This window comes from Notamacropus eugenii, chromosome 5, assembly GCF_028372415.1.
Source record: "Notamacropus eugenii isolate mMacEug1 chromosome 5, mMacEug1.pri_v2, whole genome shotgun sequence".
Taxonomy (NCBI): domain Eukaryota; kingdom Metazoa; phylum Chordata; class Mammalia; order Diprotodontia; family Macropodidae; genus Notamacropus; species Notamacropus eugenii.
In genome coordinates, this window is record NC_092876.1 from 134,897,226 (window position 1) to 134,911,611 (window position 14,386).

A 14,386-nucleotide genomic window follows, 5' to 3' on the forward strand; every position below is an offset into this window, starting at 1 on the left:
AGTGTTTTTAAATGCATAAAATGAAACTCATTATATTGAAATAAAGATGTTAATTTTTTCACATCCAAGTTCATGGACCCTTTGGGTAGTTTGTGGACCTCAGACTAAGAATCCCCCCCTAATTACGGTCTCTTCTAACTTAAAATCCTATGAGCATATGATCCCTCTCCCCTTTCAAATCCTTATTTCAAAATATACTTTCCACTTTCTGAGTTTCAGTTTCTTCATCTATAAAATGGGCTTGATGATACTTATACTACTTACATCACAAGGTGGTTATTCTGGAAATTCTCTTTAAACCTGAAAGTACCATAAATTGAGGGGTTTTATTATTCTCTGTCCACTCTTATTTATTTTCTGTGTATATCATTTTGCTTCAGTTTAGTATTTATAGCATGTGTGTTGTTTTTCTAATCAGACTGTCCATTGTGGCAGGGCAACAACTTGTGTCTTCCATTTGTTAGTATAATATTCTGTACACAGGTGCTCAATAAATGTGTTAGATGCATGAACGTTGAGTGAGACTCGGGATTTGTGTGACTTTAAGAAGGGAAGTAGTTTGGGAGTGTTGGGGCACTTTATTGGACAGAAGGTGGAAATTGGATATTGTGTTTATTATGGATTTTGTTGGTTGGGCTTCCCACAGTCAGCAGAAGTGATCTGGAGATGTCAGGGCTGATGACCCTGGAGCATGTGGCAGTGACTGTCTCCATCACCCACCCCCGTCGAGGCAGCTTAGAGCTGAAGCTCTTTTGCCCCAGTGGCATGATGTCCCTTATTGGTGCCCCACGAACCATGGACAAGTACGTATATTCCCAGATCTAGCTCAGTCCTATTGCTTCCTCATTTCCCCTTTACCCTCTGCTTTCTTTTTACAGCACAAGAAATAATGTTTCTGGGAGGAAAAAAAAACCTCCAAGAAGAGGTTATGAGTACTGCTTGACATGAAAGAACTTGGCAGTTTCCTCAAGAGACAGACACATCTGGCTCATGCCATCTGGAAACCATCAGCTCATAGATCTCTTTATACAGGGGAAGGAAAACCCAAGCTAGCCCTAAGTATACCACACTTGGGAATACTTTTATGCCACCCTCTTAGAACCCCTCAAAATTGCCCTCTCCTGCAGCCAGTAGTGTTACCATTCCATGCCATATGCAACAGGAACATAAAACTTCTGGGATGGAAAGGTCTATGCCCTGTATCCTACCCTCCCTGCTCTCCCTCCTGCTTTTCTTCAGAGATCCCAGTGGCTTCAATGATTGGACCTTCTCCACGGTTCGGTGCTGGGGAGAACGTGCTCAGGGCACGTATAAACTTGTCATCAGGGATGTGGGTAAGCCTCCTTTTCCTCCTCTTCTGGAGCCATGCCTGGCACTGTATGGAACTAGTCTCTTGCTATCTTAAAACTCCCTGAAGAACATCTCATTCCTCTTTGAGAAACCATGGAATCTCCAACAGGCAGAAGTAGAAAATATGGGGGATACTTATTCAGGGCCTAGCTTAGGTCCACTTTGCACCTCCTCAAACCTCAGAGGAGGAAGTGAGCCATTTCCCTTAATGGCATACCTGTTCCTTGGTGAGAGCATTTTTCAGGGATTTTCATGCTTATTCATCTTTACACCATCTCTAGCAGGCTGATAGAGGACAGATTTATTATTCCCATTTAACTGGAAAATGAAGTCTCATAGTTGTGAAGTAACTAACTCAAGGTCATATAGTGAAGCTTGGTTTTCTGATGCCTCTGAACTGTACTGTTGTCTCCAGAAGTCTGAAAGGGCAGAGTTCATTTCTTTTGGCCTGGACAACAGAGCAGTAGTGACTCACAGGCTCCTATCCCTACTCTTTCTCCCTTAGGAGATGAGTTGCTCCAGGCTGGGGTCCTTCAGCAGTGGCAGCTGACACTGTATGGCTCCGTGTGGAGTCTGGCCGACATCAGAGAGAGGCAAAGGTAGGACTGGTCTTCTGGAGCAGGGAAGAGGCTGCTAACAAGGGAGAAACCACTGAACGTCACCTTTCTTTGTATCCCTGTTGCTTATTGACTGACTGAGTGCCTGACAGACAGAACAGGCTAGCCAAGAGGGCCCAACCTCCAGAAATGTGTGAGCTAGCAAATGGGAGGGGGATCGGCTGGTTAGAGCAGCTGTCAGACTTGAGGCTTGTTCCTTCTCTCACTAGCTGTAGACCATCATTCTCCTCAGCTATAAGACAAGTGGAATGGTTGGGGTTGAAAGGTCTCAGAGTATCATTTTCAACTGAATCTTCTTATCTTCTCTCCCCCCATAGGCAACTAGAGGATGCCATGAGTGGGAAGTATCTACATGATGGTTTCTCTCTGCCCTGCCCTCCTGGGCTAGAAATCCCTGAGGAAGAAGGCTATACCATGACCCCCAACACCCTAAAGGTACCAGGGCTCAGCCAGATCGCTAATTATCAGCAGAAATGGTTCAGGGCAGATTGGTTCCCAGTTAGATTCAAAGTAGTTTAGGGGATGGGGAAGTTGGAAATTTGAGGGTCCTAAAAGCAGTTCTGGTTAGAGTCCCTGTTCCACCAAGCCCCTCCAGTACTGGAGTTCAGAAGTCACCTCGTTTTTGTCCAGAAGGGTTTGGGCTTTAGGGAAATAGCCCCTTACACTGATGTTTGGATCCTCCAGACCCTGATGCTGCTGGGTTGCTTTGCTGTCTTCTGGACTATCTACTACCTGCTAGAAGTGTATTTGAGCCAGAGAGATGTAACCTTTGACCTAACCTGTGGAAGAGGCCACTGCTGGTGGCTCCAAGGGAGGCGAAAGGTCATAGAGGAGGGGACAGAACTGGAATCAGTGCCTCTGTACAACAGCAAGGACACCGGCGAGGCTGACACAGAGATTGAGGATTACCCTCCCACTTCTGGCCTTCAAGCTCCTGATTTGTTGGATCAGAGCAACTGGGGCCTGATCCAGGACAGTGAGAGACCCCCAGAATTCCTCCATCAGAACCTCCAACCTGACCTTCTTCACAGGGAGCAGGAACAACAGGCATGCTGATCCGAGGGCATGGCCGACCCAGGACAGATTTTGCACTGAGAGCCCTACTTTCTGCTAGGGAGGGGTGGGAAAGAGATGCACAGAGGAGCCACCTTCACCTTCTTTAGAGGTTCCCAGGCTGAACTAGGAGACCTAGAGCCAAGTCACACCTACTCTCTGCTTCTGGGGTACTGCGGGGGGCCAGTACTGGTCTGTCCTCCCCAACTCCACCCAGCTCAGGTACTTATTCTGAGACTGTGGGCCTCCCTTCCATAAGCAGGGGGGCCCTCCAAGGTACATAGCCCAGAAGAGTGGTGCCACAAGCCCAGATGGGAATACAGGACACAATGCACCACTCCCACCTTGGAATCCCCTTCTTGGCAGAATGAAGTCTTTGGAAGATCAGTTTGTGGCCAGAAAATACAGAAGACTAGCCACAGGCCAAGCAGGCCCTTTGCCTCTGTCTCTTTTAAATAGGCTGGGGAGATGGAAAGTGAGAGTCCTTATTGTGCCTAGGTGGGTACATAAGGTACCTGCCACCACTAAAGGGGAATTTCAAAAGAAACGAGGGCACACCGAAGGAGAGATATTAGGGGGAGTGTGTAGAAGGTGCAGAAGTGCATGCTAGGAATGACTAGGACCTTCCCTTAGGTGATGTCCTTCCCCCACACATTTTTTTTTAAAAAGAGCCAGAAGCAGGGGAAGACTCATACCCCGAAATTGCTATTCAAACTGCCACTTCTCCCATCTTTCTTCCAGAAATTTGTACTTTAAGGCATCAACAGGGGAGGCTTGACCCGGGCCCAAGTCTTTGGAGCCTGGGAAACTAGCTTCTGCCTTGAGTAAGCTGCCTTTGTTACCCTCCCCAAGGATCCCAAAGAGAAGCCATCTGGTCTACCCATCCCTCCTAGAGAAGTAGTACTGAGCTCCAGGCAGAGATGGGGATGAGCCAGGGAGGCAGTGGGCAGGGGGAACAAGTAGGCCTTAGTGGAGTGCGTACTGTTGGAGAACAGCCGAGGGCATTAAGAGAGGGTGTTTCTCTTCGGCCCTGCAGTCCACTGTTGCCCTCTGTGAAGTGCCCAGGGGCTGGGTTCCTAGGGGACAGCGGCACACCTCTCAGGTTTTCCGTTCCTCCCCAGCCTTGGCTGCCTCCCCATTCCGACTTGGTTTGTTGGTTTGAAGTATTTTTTTAAGGGTTTAAATTTATTTTTCTCTTCTCACAGCAACATTTTGTTGGGGTTTTTCTGCACAGCTTTTCCAAAATAAAAGCCTACCTAGCCAATCTTAGACGCTGAGTTACTCTATGTCCTCCTTAACTCCTCACCATCCACTTATTCCCTTAGTTAAATTGCAGACACAGTGTCTGTGTGTTGATTCTCCCCTTCTTCCATCCTTCAGCCAAAAGCAAACTCACAGCACCACGTCATCCTCTACCCTGCCCAGTCCTTCCAACAGAATCTTGTCTCTAATTCACCCTAGAGCTGACAGGATGGGGTCTTAGCATGTCAGGGGCAATACTAAAGAGGGACATAGTAGGCCCAGTCCCTTTGTCCCCCCTACCCAAGTAAAAGCTTATAACAAATCAAGGCTGCTAGCCAGGAGTGAGAGAAAATTGACAATATTTTTTCCTCTAAGTTTTAACTTCCAAAATACCAATGTACAGAATGAGGGTGGGGGAGGGCAGACTTGAAGTTTCCTCAGTGGACTGTTGCCGTCAAAGAGGACGGTGACTTGTCCCCAACCCAGTTTCCCCCTCAAGACTTGGGAAATGGTAGAAGGTGGTTGTGGAGATTGGGAAGAGGATTTGGGTTGGACAAGGAAAAGATGCTTTGGAGTGGAGAGAGAGATGCCCTTAAGAGGGAAAGGGGGCTCAGAAGCTTGGCCAAGGCTGGAACTGCACAGGACGTGGGGCAAGGCAGGCGAGCCAGGATTGCTGCAACCGAGGAATCAGGGAAGGGGGCAAGGAAGGGGCCAGGCCCCTGGCCCTCTAACTGATGATCTGCCGGGGCCGCCCATAGCCCGTCATGCCAGCCTGGGAGGCTCCCCTATTGCTGCCCATCTGCAGGCCGATGACGTGCTTGCCTTCCTGGAGCTGGCTATCTGTGAATTCCCTCTTGTGCTCCTGGGCTTTCCTAGGGACAGAAGAATAGGGTTAAAGGATATACGTCTTCCTCACCTTCCTTTCATTCTTCTGTTCATCAACTTCCATTACTGTCTTTCCTCCCATTTCCTTCGCTTCTCTCCTTGCTCTTCTCTCTACCCTTAGACAGAGTAGCCCAGAAACCAATAAAGGGGGTGGTTGGGCATGGCTGTGGGGTAGGAGGGGATCAATTTCTATTCTTCCTCCACTTTAGTCTCATACTCAGTCCCTTGGTTCTCTGCTTTAAATCCCTTCAGCTGCTCCCTCTCCAACTGGTTAATATGTCCCACTCCCATCCACCATAGTCTCTATAGTGCAGAGTTATCTGAGAAAACCCCAGAAATCACATACTTCATGAACCAGTTGGGGTCTCCACGATAATGGCCATCATTCTTGGTCACTGCCAGGCTTCCTAGTGCCATCAGAGTCCTTTGCACAGCTGCCAGGTCTTTACCTGAGGGAGGGAAGAAGAAAGGGCCAATGTGTCAAGACCTTAATGCAAATAACCAAAGAGAGGACAAGGGTGAGTCAATATTCTCCCACAGCCTAAGATATGATGAGGTCCTACAGACAGCTCTCCTTGATTTTGCCTAACTTTCCTGTCTTTGGTGCTATAGTATTTGAAAGACCTTTCATTTTCCTTTCTTCAGGATTGCAGTATTTCCATCTATTTTGTCATTTTCCTTTCCTTTCTCCATCCCATGGCCCCAGCCTTCTAGCTCTCTACCTATACCACCAAGCCCTCTCCTCTCCATACCTTCAAAGAGGTCAACAGTCTGGAACATGTCAGTCTTGGTGACCCCATAATCCTCAGCTGCCTTCAGGAACTGAGCCACCTGTTCCATCTGCTTGAAGACCATGGTGGGTGGATTCTCAGGTACCTTCACTGGCTTGGAACCATCAGGGTGCAGGCTATTCACCAGCTTGCTCAGGATCTGCCCAGAATAGGACACTGTTCAGCACCCAAATTCAGCCCTGATGCCAAGCCCCAGCATCTACACCCCCAAATTCTAGATGCCCCAAAGCTTTCTGGTCCACCCTGGTTAGGGGGTGACACTTACCACACCATTCTTCAGCCAGACTTGGAAGCCCAGTCGCCCTCGATCAGGACGGCCCACATCAGACCCACACTGCACAATAATCCACTCCACCAACCGTTCCTCTAGCTCATCATCATATTTCTTCTCGATTTTAGACTGCACTTCCCGGCTCATGCCATAGGAGGGGCCCTTGTTTGCCATGCTGGGTGAGAGCTAGGACCAAAAATGGGAGATGAAAGATGAGTGGATATCTCTGCTCCCTGCTTTAATGACTCACCTGGTCCTGGGTAAGGTTCCCCAGTCAGCAGCATATTAAGACCCCTTGGTACTTTCCCAACCCTTCCATCTAGTGGGTAGGGTCAAGATGAGCAATCCTCTCAGCTTCCCAGAAAATTAACTGAAGGTTCTCTTAAGGGACAAGAAATTGTGGAGGTTATAGATTTTTGAGCTGAAAGACATTTTATTATTAGAATTAGAAATTATTTTAACCCCTTTATTTTACAGATGAGAAAACTGAGGCCCAATAAGGAGTATGGATTTGCCTCATGCAAGTCACAGAAGGAGTCAGGGATAGGATACAAACTCAGATCCTCTGACCCCAAATGTAGCAAGCACTCCTTCCTCTGTGATACAGTGTTCACTACTCTTCTAGCACTGGATTTTCTGAGTATTGCTGAGGGATATCTTCCCCCCAGCCCTGCCCCAAGTGAGTCCCAGCTCAACAACTGAGAAAGTTCTGTTTCCCACATTTTAATCCCAGAGCTCTAAGGCTATAAAAGGGAATTTTTTTTTTCAAGGTAGGAGGAGAGCAACCTAGGCTAGTTTGACTTCTACTAATCTTGTGGGCTTCTAGGTATATATATATAATCTTTACTCTGCTTATTATCTAATCTAGCACTGCCTCCATCTCTACCAGGTCTCAACGGGTTCTCTTACCACTGACCATCATTTTCATAGCTCTTCCTATCTGGAGCAGGCCTCGCCCCTGGTCCTAGGGAGCCTCAACAGGAAGCCAGGGATGGCCAGGGCAAGAATGTGGGAACCTCAGATTCCTAGTCATCCTCAGCCCAAGGCAGGAGGTAACATGAACCTTGAGATGTAATCATTCCAGGTAGACACCTGAGAAAGTGTCCCTGGGAAGTAAGGAAACCTTGGAACCAAAGGTCATGAGAAACAAATGATCATATTGCCTAGGGACAAACTAAACTAGCAGATACTTCTGGAATCTTCTGTCTCATCTGACCAACTTCTACTGAGGTGTTCCAAACTGCAGTTCTGTTTTGAAATTTACCCATGGCTCAAAAGTTCGAACCAGGACTCCAGACCTCCCCTGAGACCTTCTTCCTACCCTCCCCCCAAGATAAACCAGCTGAGGCTGTCACTGCCACACTCATATTGGAAGCTTCTTTAGGAAATTAAGGCAGCCAGGCTCCTGGAATATGACATCTTTCTAACGGGATTGGTGGGGGGAGTTTCCAGCTTGTAGGGGAAGCTGATCCTGCCCATGGACTCCCTTCTCAATTCCTCACCTCACTCCTCAGGGTCCTCAATGCTATAGCCACAGCAGCCTAGAAACCAGAGCCCTTCTAGGGACTATGAGAGAGCCAAGGACAATCTGCCCCCAGCATAGGAACCTAATTCCGACTACTGTCCTGCAAACTATCCCTGGGAAATTCAGGATAGCACCAGAAATGGAAAAGGGCCTTCAGCTCAGGGCCAGACCTGACCATGGAGAGGTAGAGATGTTGACATGGTTGGGTGGAGAGAACAAGGCAAGGAATGAACCTGAACAGGCTGGGAGCTGACTAAATGAAAGTAGAACTCAGGGCTACAACAGGTATGGCCATGTGCTCAGGTGTCTGTCCAAAGGGACTGATGGAAGTAGAGTGTTAGATTGGGAGTTTGGGTTTGAATCTTCTCCCACTTACTACCCATGTTTGCCTACTTCATTTATATCACTTCTCTAGGCTCTAGTTTTCTCATCTGTAAAATGAAGATACTACATTAGAAGATCTCTAAGATCCCTTCTAGCTATAAAAATGTGGTCCTAGGAAGTCAAGCCTGACTCAGCTTGGTGATGAGGATGAATGATGAATGAAAAGTGGTGGAATAAAGGGAAGAGATAATAGTTGTATGCACACATATAGACATTGTCTTTCTGCCAGTCTGATACTTCCTCCCCTGATGGGATCCAGAACCCCACCTTGTCTAAGAAGTGCTAATTTAGTTTCGAGGTTCAGCCATCAGGCTATCTTTAAGTGCCCAACCCCTCCCCACATTGGACAGGGAAAGGGATCAACAAAACGTTGGAAGTGTAGTGTGGTTGCATACAAGGAGGTCTCCTTCCTCTCAGTCCAGCTTCAAACTCTGGTTTCCAGCTGCCTTATCAATGCCGCCAAACAGGAGACAAAATGATGAAATGAGGAGGACTTTAGATTGATAATCAGAAGACTTGAATTTTAGTTATAAGATCATAGGAGTTTCATTTTACTGATAAAACCGATACCATGAGTGACTTCACTAGTCACACAGCTCAGAAGTACTACAGTTGGTGTTGATATTCAATTGTTCTAGTTATATCTGATTCTGTGACTCCATTTAGGGTTTTCTTGGCAAAGAGACAGGAATGGTTTGCTATTTCTCCACCTAATTTTATTGATGAAGAAACCAAGGCAAATAGGGTTAAGTGACTTGTCCAGGGTCACACAGCTAGTAAGTGTCTGAGGTCAGATTTGATTTCCAGCCCAGCACTCTAACGTAATAGCCCACAGTACAAGATCCCCAAATCTCTTTACTTGTGCTCTGGCCTTTTCCACTTACTGGCTGTTTGACATTGGCAAACCACTTTTCTCTGGGCCTCAGTTTCCTCTTCTGTAAAACAGAAAAGTGGCCTAAGGTACTTTTAGCTTTAAAATGAAGTGATTCTAGGGAGGCTGAGGGAATACTCACCTTTACTTCTATAAAGATATTCCACCAACACCAGCACCTAGAATCCCCCATCAATATCAGTGAATCTGAAAAGCAGACAGATCTGCCCACCTCTTCATCTCCCACTGGAACCAAGCAGTGTAGCAATACCTCTTCTTTTTTCTAGCACCAGCCCCTACCACCCCACCCAATTCCTAGAGAAACAGAAATCAAGAGGTAAGATAGAGCTAAAGTCAAAAGCTAGAAATCAGTGCTACAGAATTGAAAGCTGCCTTTCAGATCCAACTCCTTTTCCCCCCATTAATTTCTTGGGGGAAATATATATATATACCTGCATATAGTAACTGGTACTTAGTTGAAAGTCTAGCACCCCAACCTAGGGAGGTCAAGTAACTTCATCAATCTCCATTCAGTTGGAATAAGGGGAGTTCATAGATCCTTGGACTTTTCCACCTTTTGCCCCCTCCCACTCCATTATGACTTTTCCCATATCCAAACTAAAGCATACCTTTCCTCCTATATTATACAGCCTTCTCTCTCCCTTCAAAGCACCCCCACCACCACCATTTAGTACACACTGATTAGATCATACCTTGTGTAAGTGTGTACCAGTCACTAAGGGAGAAGAAATATAGAAGAAGGTATAACCCCTACCATTTAGGAGTTTACTGTTTATTTAGGGGAACCTAGGAGAGCAGCCTAGCACCTGGTGGACAAGCCTGGAAATGTACACATTTGTAGAGCTATAGAGCTATACACCAGCAAGGTGACTAGGGACAAGAGAGAAAGAGGAAGGGAGAGTTAGAGGAAGGAAGTGTTCAACACACCTCTCCTTTCCCAATTTCTTCCTTTTTTCCTTCCCTCTCTGCAGGGATTACAGATAGAGATTGCCAAAAACTTCCGCTAATCTCTGTTCTTCATGAGGAGAAATCTTGGCAGCCTGTGTTTGCATATCTGACTACTCTAGGTCTGTTTCTAATCTTATTTCCAAACACTTAAATAAGGTCAAATACAAACCTAAGAAGAACCCAGTAGCCAATGGGCAGGAGATGTACAGATTCTATTTGCTTGTTCTACCCTTGGCCAAAGGAATTCCTTTCAACTGATATTCCTTTATGTTAGTCTAAGGAATTAAGAAGGGACCAGACTGACCGAAATGGAGGTTAAAGGGGAAGAGGATTTCTGCTTGATCCATTGAAGCCCCATAGGAGATAAGAAGTCACTGGTTTACTCTAGTACTGCCTGGGCATTAAATAAATGAATTCAATCTAGTGACATGAGGACGTGTATGCAGAAGATATAGGCACATCTGAGTCTAGAGTACAGTGGAATAGACGAGCACCTCTGGATCCAGAGAAGTATGAAGGGGGGCCAGACCACACACAATGCAATCTTTGCCTCACTGATGCCTTTTCCATAGTTACCACCAGAGGGAGAAAGCAATAAGACTTTGGGAAGTGCCCTTGTCCCAGCCCAGCTCCGCCCCAGCCCAGTCCAGCCCCTTCCAGGCAAATCCCACCCCAACCCATCTAAACCCCACCCCACCTCTGCCTCAGTAGCTGTAGCCTCCTGAAATTGTTCAATCGTTTCAGTCCTGTCTGACTCTTTGTAACCCCATTTGGGCTTTTCTTGGCAAAGATAGTGGAGTGGTTTGCCATTTCCTTCTCCAGTTCATTTTTACAGATGACAAGATTAAGTGACTTGCTCAGAGTCACACACCTGGTAACTGTCTGATGCCAGATTTGAACTTAGGAAGGTGAGTCTTCCTGACTTCAGGCCTGGCACTCCATCCACTGTGCCACCTAGCTGCCCAGTCTCCTGAAGACAGGGTGTATATGAAGTTTTGATTTCTTTCCTGCTTTGGCAAGCAGCTATCCAAGTGGGGCGGGTGGGGTCCCCAGGCCACAAGCCAACGTAGAACTGGCTGGCAGTCTCTGCAGCTCCCAACAGATGGACGCCTCCCACCCAGAACTTGCCCCTGGTCAACACTGCTCACATCCAGAAATGCTAGGAAATTTGGCCGCCCATACAGCCTCACTTATTCTGTTCCCACTGCCTCTACCCTAACTTCTCTACACACATGGATTCACACAGACACCTACTCACAGACACCTGCTCCCACTTTCTCATGAAATCACACATCCATTCATTCTCTTGCTCTTTCCCCTGCCATGACACCCATCAGAAATAGCATCAGTCACAGTCACACTCTCTTCCACATCAATCTGTAACTGTGGCAGGAAATGGACCTTCACCTTTGCCCCAGTTTCCCAGGTTCACCTTAATTAGCTAACTTATCCCTGAAACTTCAGCTCGAGGCTGCCAGACTCCCATGAGACCAGCTCAATGGTCTACTAGAACTAGGGGGGTGTGGGGGTTACAAGGTGCCTTCATGCTCCCCCACTCCATCCATTATGCCAGTATGTATCAAGAGAGGAGTATTTCCTTCCCTGAACATTTTTTTTAATGAAACATTTCTATCTAGTCTAAGTGAGGTGTGTTGTCCTTCCCCAGAGCAGAGGGACAGGAAATTACCTTGAGGAAAACTTGATGACAGTCATCTGCTGCCTAGGTCAAGCTTCATCTATCTTCCTTGTCACTCTGTGTCCCCTCCTACCCCAAATGCCCTCTTCTGGATCAGACCCAGCTCCCTCCATCCCAAGGATAAAAACACTTACTAGGACTTCTCAGAACTCGATGAAGCAATGATGTTTTCTGTGCCTGGGACACCAACAGACGGGACAGGGCGCTGGCTGGGCTGGGGGGTTTAAAAGGTTGGTGGTGGCCCAATGATGTCAATCCTCTCCCTTCCCCCGCTCCAACCTCCACCCCCAGACAACCCGCCCCTCGGCTCTCTCCCTGATGGGAGAAAACCAACCCTTTCCCCACACCCCCAGTGACTCTCCACACAGGCTCCATATTTGGGGAAAGACACCAAGACGGAGCAATCTGCCGGGGGCTGCCTGAGACATTCCCTGCATGCTTGAGAGATGGAGCTGGGAAGGGGCGGGGCCCACAGTGATGACAGAGAGCCGGGAAAAGCCTTTTATAGACAGGACTCTACAGGCCTCCCCCTCTCCCTGGGAGAAGGGGCTACCTCCCCCCATTCTGTCGACTTTTACTGCTGTCCCCTTGGCATGGGGGGGGGGGGGAGCTGAGGAGGATCTGAGGGAGAGCAGAGCCATTAGGAGTTAAGTGGGTTAACTATTCCTAGGCCCTTGGACGGTGGTCAGCAAACCTCCAGACTATCCCTTGCCCCTGGACTTGTCCACTTCTGTTATGAAAGTGTCTTAGAATACACTTGGGCTGAGGGGAGCAGGCAAAGTCCCAGGCACAGGTATCAGGCCCCATTCTCCTATGGGATTGTTTGTGGAGACATCCCCTTTACAAGAAAACAAAGGCTGAGGCCATGGAATTTAGAAGGTTCGCAGCTGTTGAACTAGCTGTCTGCTCCCCTAGGGTACTTGCTCTGCACCCTGTTCAGGGTGGTAAGGGGTCATCTGAGGTCCCCTCCTGAGACTCCCATCCTTGGAGGGAGTCATGAAGTTGCACCCATAACTATCCCATACACACATAACCACTTCCTCATCCAGGACATAAAAGGAACTTCACTCCATAGAAAGATCCACCACCATTCTGAAGCCCCAATGTTGTTCTTGTCGCTGGAGTAGTTGGGGAGGGATAGGGTGGATAAGGTGTTAAAGTTTCTGGTAGACAGAATATTGTCCTATCTATGGAACTCCACTATCCAACCACGGGCCCCCCTTGGCTTCTTCCCTGTCACTAATCTCCCTCCACGAACCTTTCATGGGACCCAGGCCATGGGACTAGAAGGGAAATGAGTTCAGGCTCCCTGGATTGATGGAGCCCAAGAGATAATCTGGGCATTGGCAATCCCCTTCAAGAAGCTCTCTTTTCCCTACCAAGCCCCTCCTCCCTCAGGGAGTCCTTTGCCCAATTCATGCCAAAGAATGGGAAGCAGCTATGCCTGCCAAGTTGAATTGGTGAGCACATCAAGAGTGACACCGTGTGGTTACTAAGATTTCACGCTGGGGCAGGACAAGGAGAGGAATGGGGAGGGAGAAGATTCAGGGAGGGCAAGTAGAGGGGCATCTTAGAGGTTATCTGTTCCTTCCCCTTCCCTCTGCCTAGTGATGGAGTTCAACTTCCTTACTGTAGAAGGTAAAGGCAAGAGCCTTTCCTTTCTTTCATGGTATGTCTAGCACTTAGCACAGAGTAGTAGGTGCTTAATACTGGTGGACTGCACATGTGATAACGGGATGATAAGAGATGGTGATTCACATGCCATCACACTAGTGAAGATCCTCCTTCCCCTGGGGCTAACCATGTCACACTCCCATAAACTGGAAGGTCTTGGATCAGAAGATTTACAGCTGCAAGGACCTTGAGGGCTTATTGAGTCCAACCCCCTCATTTTTACAGATGAGAACACTTGGTTACACAATTTACTATCTGAAGCAGGATTTAAACTCAAGTTTTCCTGATCCCAGGTCCAGGTCCAAGGTAGACCACTGGGCCTCCCACCTGGGATTCTCCATGCTTCTTCACCGAGTTGTCTCCATTTAATCTTTGCCATTTACTAAGACAGCCATTGAACCTTGCCCTTGAAAACATGTTCCCCCTCCTAGCAAGCGCCCCCTTTTTCCTGCTGCCACTGAACCCTGGGCACACTTCAGACAGTGGGCTTCCCAAATCCTATGTCAGTAATCTACTAACAACACAGACAGCCAAATGGATTTAGCCTCTTCTACTAAGCTGAGTGTGTGCCCAGGAAAGTGAATGACTTAAGGGGAATAACAGGGAAGGGTCACTGTTTTGGGGGTCTTTTTAAACCTCTGCCAGGAAAGAGCCTTTTAAAACATCACTCGGAAGCACAAATTGGAGGGCATCCCAGAGAGGCCAGACAGGATGATGAGAGAACTGGAGATCATACCATATGAGGATTGGTTGGGAAAACCAGCCACCACGCCAATAAAATTACAGAACTTCAAAGAACTGATGTTGGGTGTATGGATAAGGATTCACTTGTTCTACCTGGGCAGAACCAGCAGCACTGAATGGAGGGAAGTTGGTAGACGCATAGATTCCAGCTAATACTTCAAGGAAAACTTCCTATAATTTAGACAGGCAAATTTTGGATCACAAAAGAAAAAACTCCCTAAAAATGAGAGGAGTCCCAAGGTTGAATGAGATGGTTCCAAGTGCTGCAGAAGGGATTCATGGACAGGTAAGGGTTAGGCCAGACCACCTCTGAG

The 14,386-nt window shown here is 47.6% G+C and overlaps 2 protein-coding genes across 5 annotated transcripts in view; one reads left to right on the top strand and one right to left on the bottom strand.

The window, feature by feature from the left end:
- PCSK7 (proprotein convertase subtilisin/kexin type 7) overlaps nucleotides 1–4,289 on the top strand; it is a 29,533-nt gene extending 25,244 nt beyond the window's left edge. For all 3 annotated transcript variants that reach the window (XM_072610995.1, XM_072610993.1, XM_072610994.1), the window contains exons 13-17: nucleotides 647–803; nucleotides 1,240–1,334; nucleotides 1,856–1,949; nucleotides 2,285–2,402; nucleotides 2,652–4,289. In XM_072610995.1, the coding sequence (XP_072467096.1) occupies nucleotides 647–803; nucleotides 1,240–1,334; nucleotides 1,856–1,949; nucleotides 2,285–2,402; nucleotides 2,652–3,023 (836 nt within the window). In that variant the 3' untranslated portion in view covers nucleotides 3,024–4,289. The remainder of the gene's footprint in view (nucleotides 1–646; nucleotides 804–1,239; nucleotides 1,335–1,855; nucleotides 1,950–2,284; nucleotides 2,403–2,651) is intronic.
- Nucleotides 4,290–4,604: 315 nt separating this feature from the next.
- TAGLN (transgelin) lies at nucleotides 4,605–12,116 on the bottom strand. Of its 2 annotated transcripts, none has more exons than XM_072610998.1 (5): nucleotides 11,789–12,116; nucleotides 6,204–6,395; nucleotides 5,900–6,077; nucleotides 5,494–5,596; nucleotides 4,605–5,134 (listed from the first exon to the last, which is right to left on the bottom strand). In XM_072610998.1, exons 2-5 carry the CDS (start codon nucleotides 6,381–6,383, stop codon nucleotides 4,990–4,992), a joined length of 606 nt encoding a protein of 201 aa, XP_072467099.1. In that variant the 5' UTR covers nucleotides 6,384–6,395; nucleotides 11,789–12,116; the 3' UTR covers nucleotides 4,605–4,989. The 2 variants fall into 2 exon arrangements, with proteins under 2 accessions (XP_072467099.1, XP_072467098.1); XM_072610997.1 differs by lacking the exon at nucleotides 11,789–12,116 and adding an exon at nucleotides 9,132–9,304.
- Nucleotides 12,117–14,386: the final 2,270 nt, after the last annotated feature.

Bases quoted from the DNA above. Each gene is read 5' to 3' on its own strand.
- TAGLN (XM_072610997.1), bottom strand. From the start codon at position 9,182: ATGGGGGATTCTAGGTGCTGGTGTTGGTGGAATATCTTTATAGAAGTA. The intron at 5,597-5,899 runs GTATGGAGAGGA...TCCCTCCCTCAG, and splicing joins GACTGTTGACCTCTTTGAAG to GTAAAGACCTGGCAGCTGTG. The intron at 5,135-5,493 runs GTATGTGATTTC...TTCTGTCCCTAG, and splicing joins GACCCCAACTGGTTCATGAA to GAAAGCCCAGGAGCACAAGA.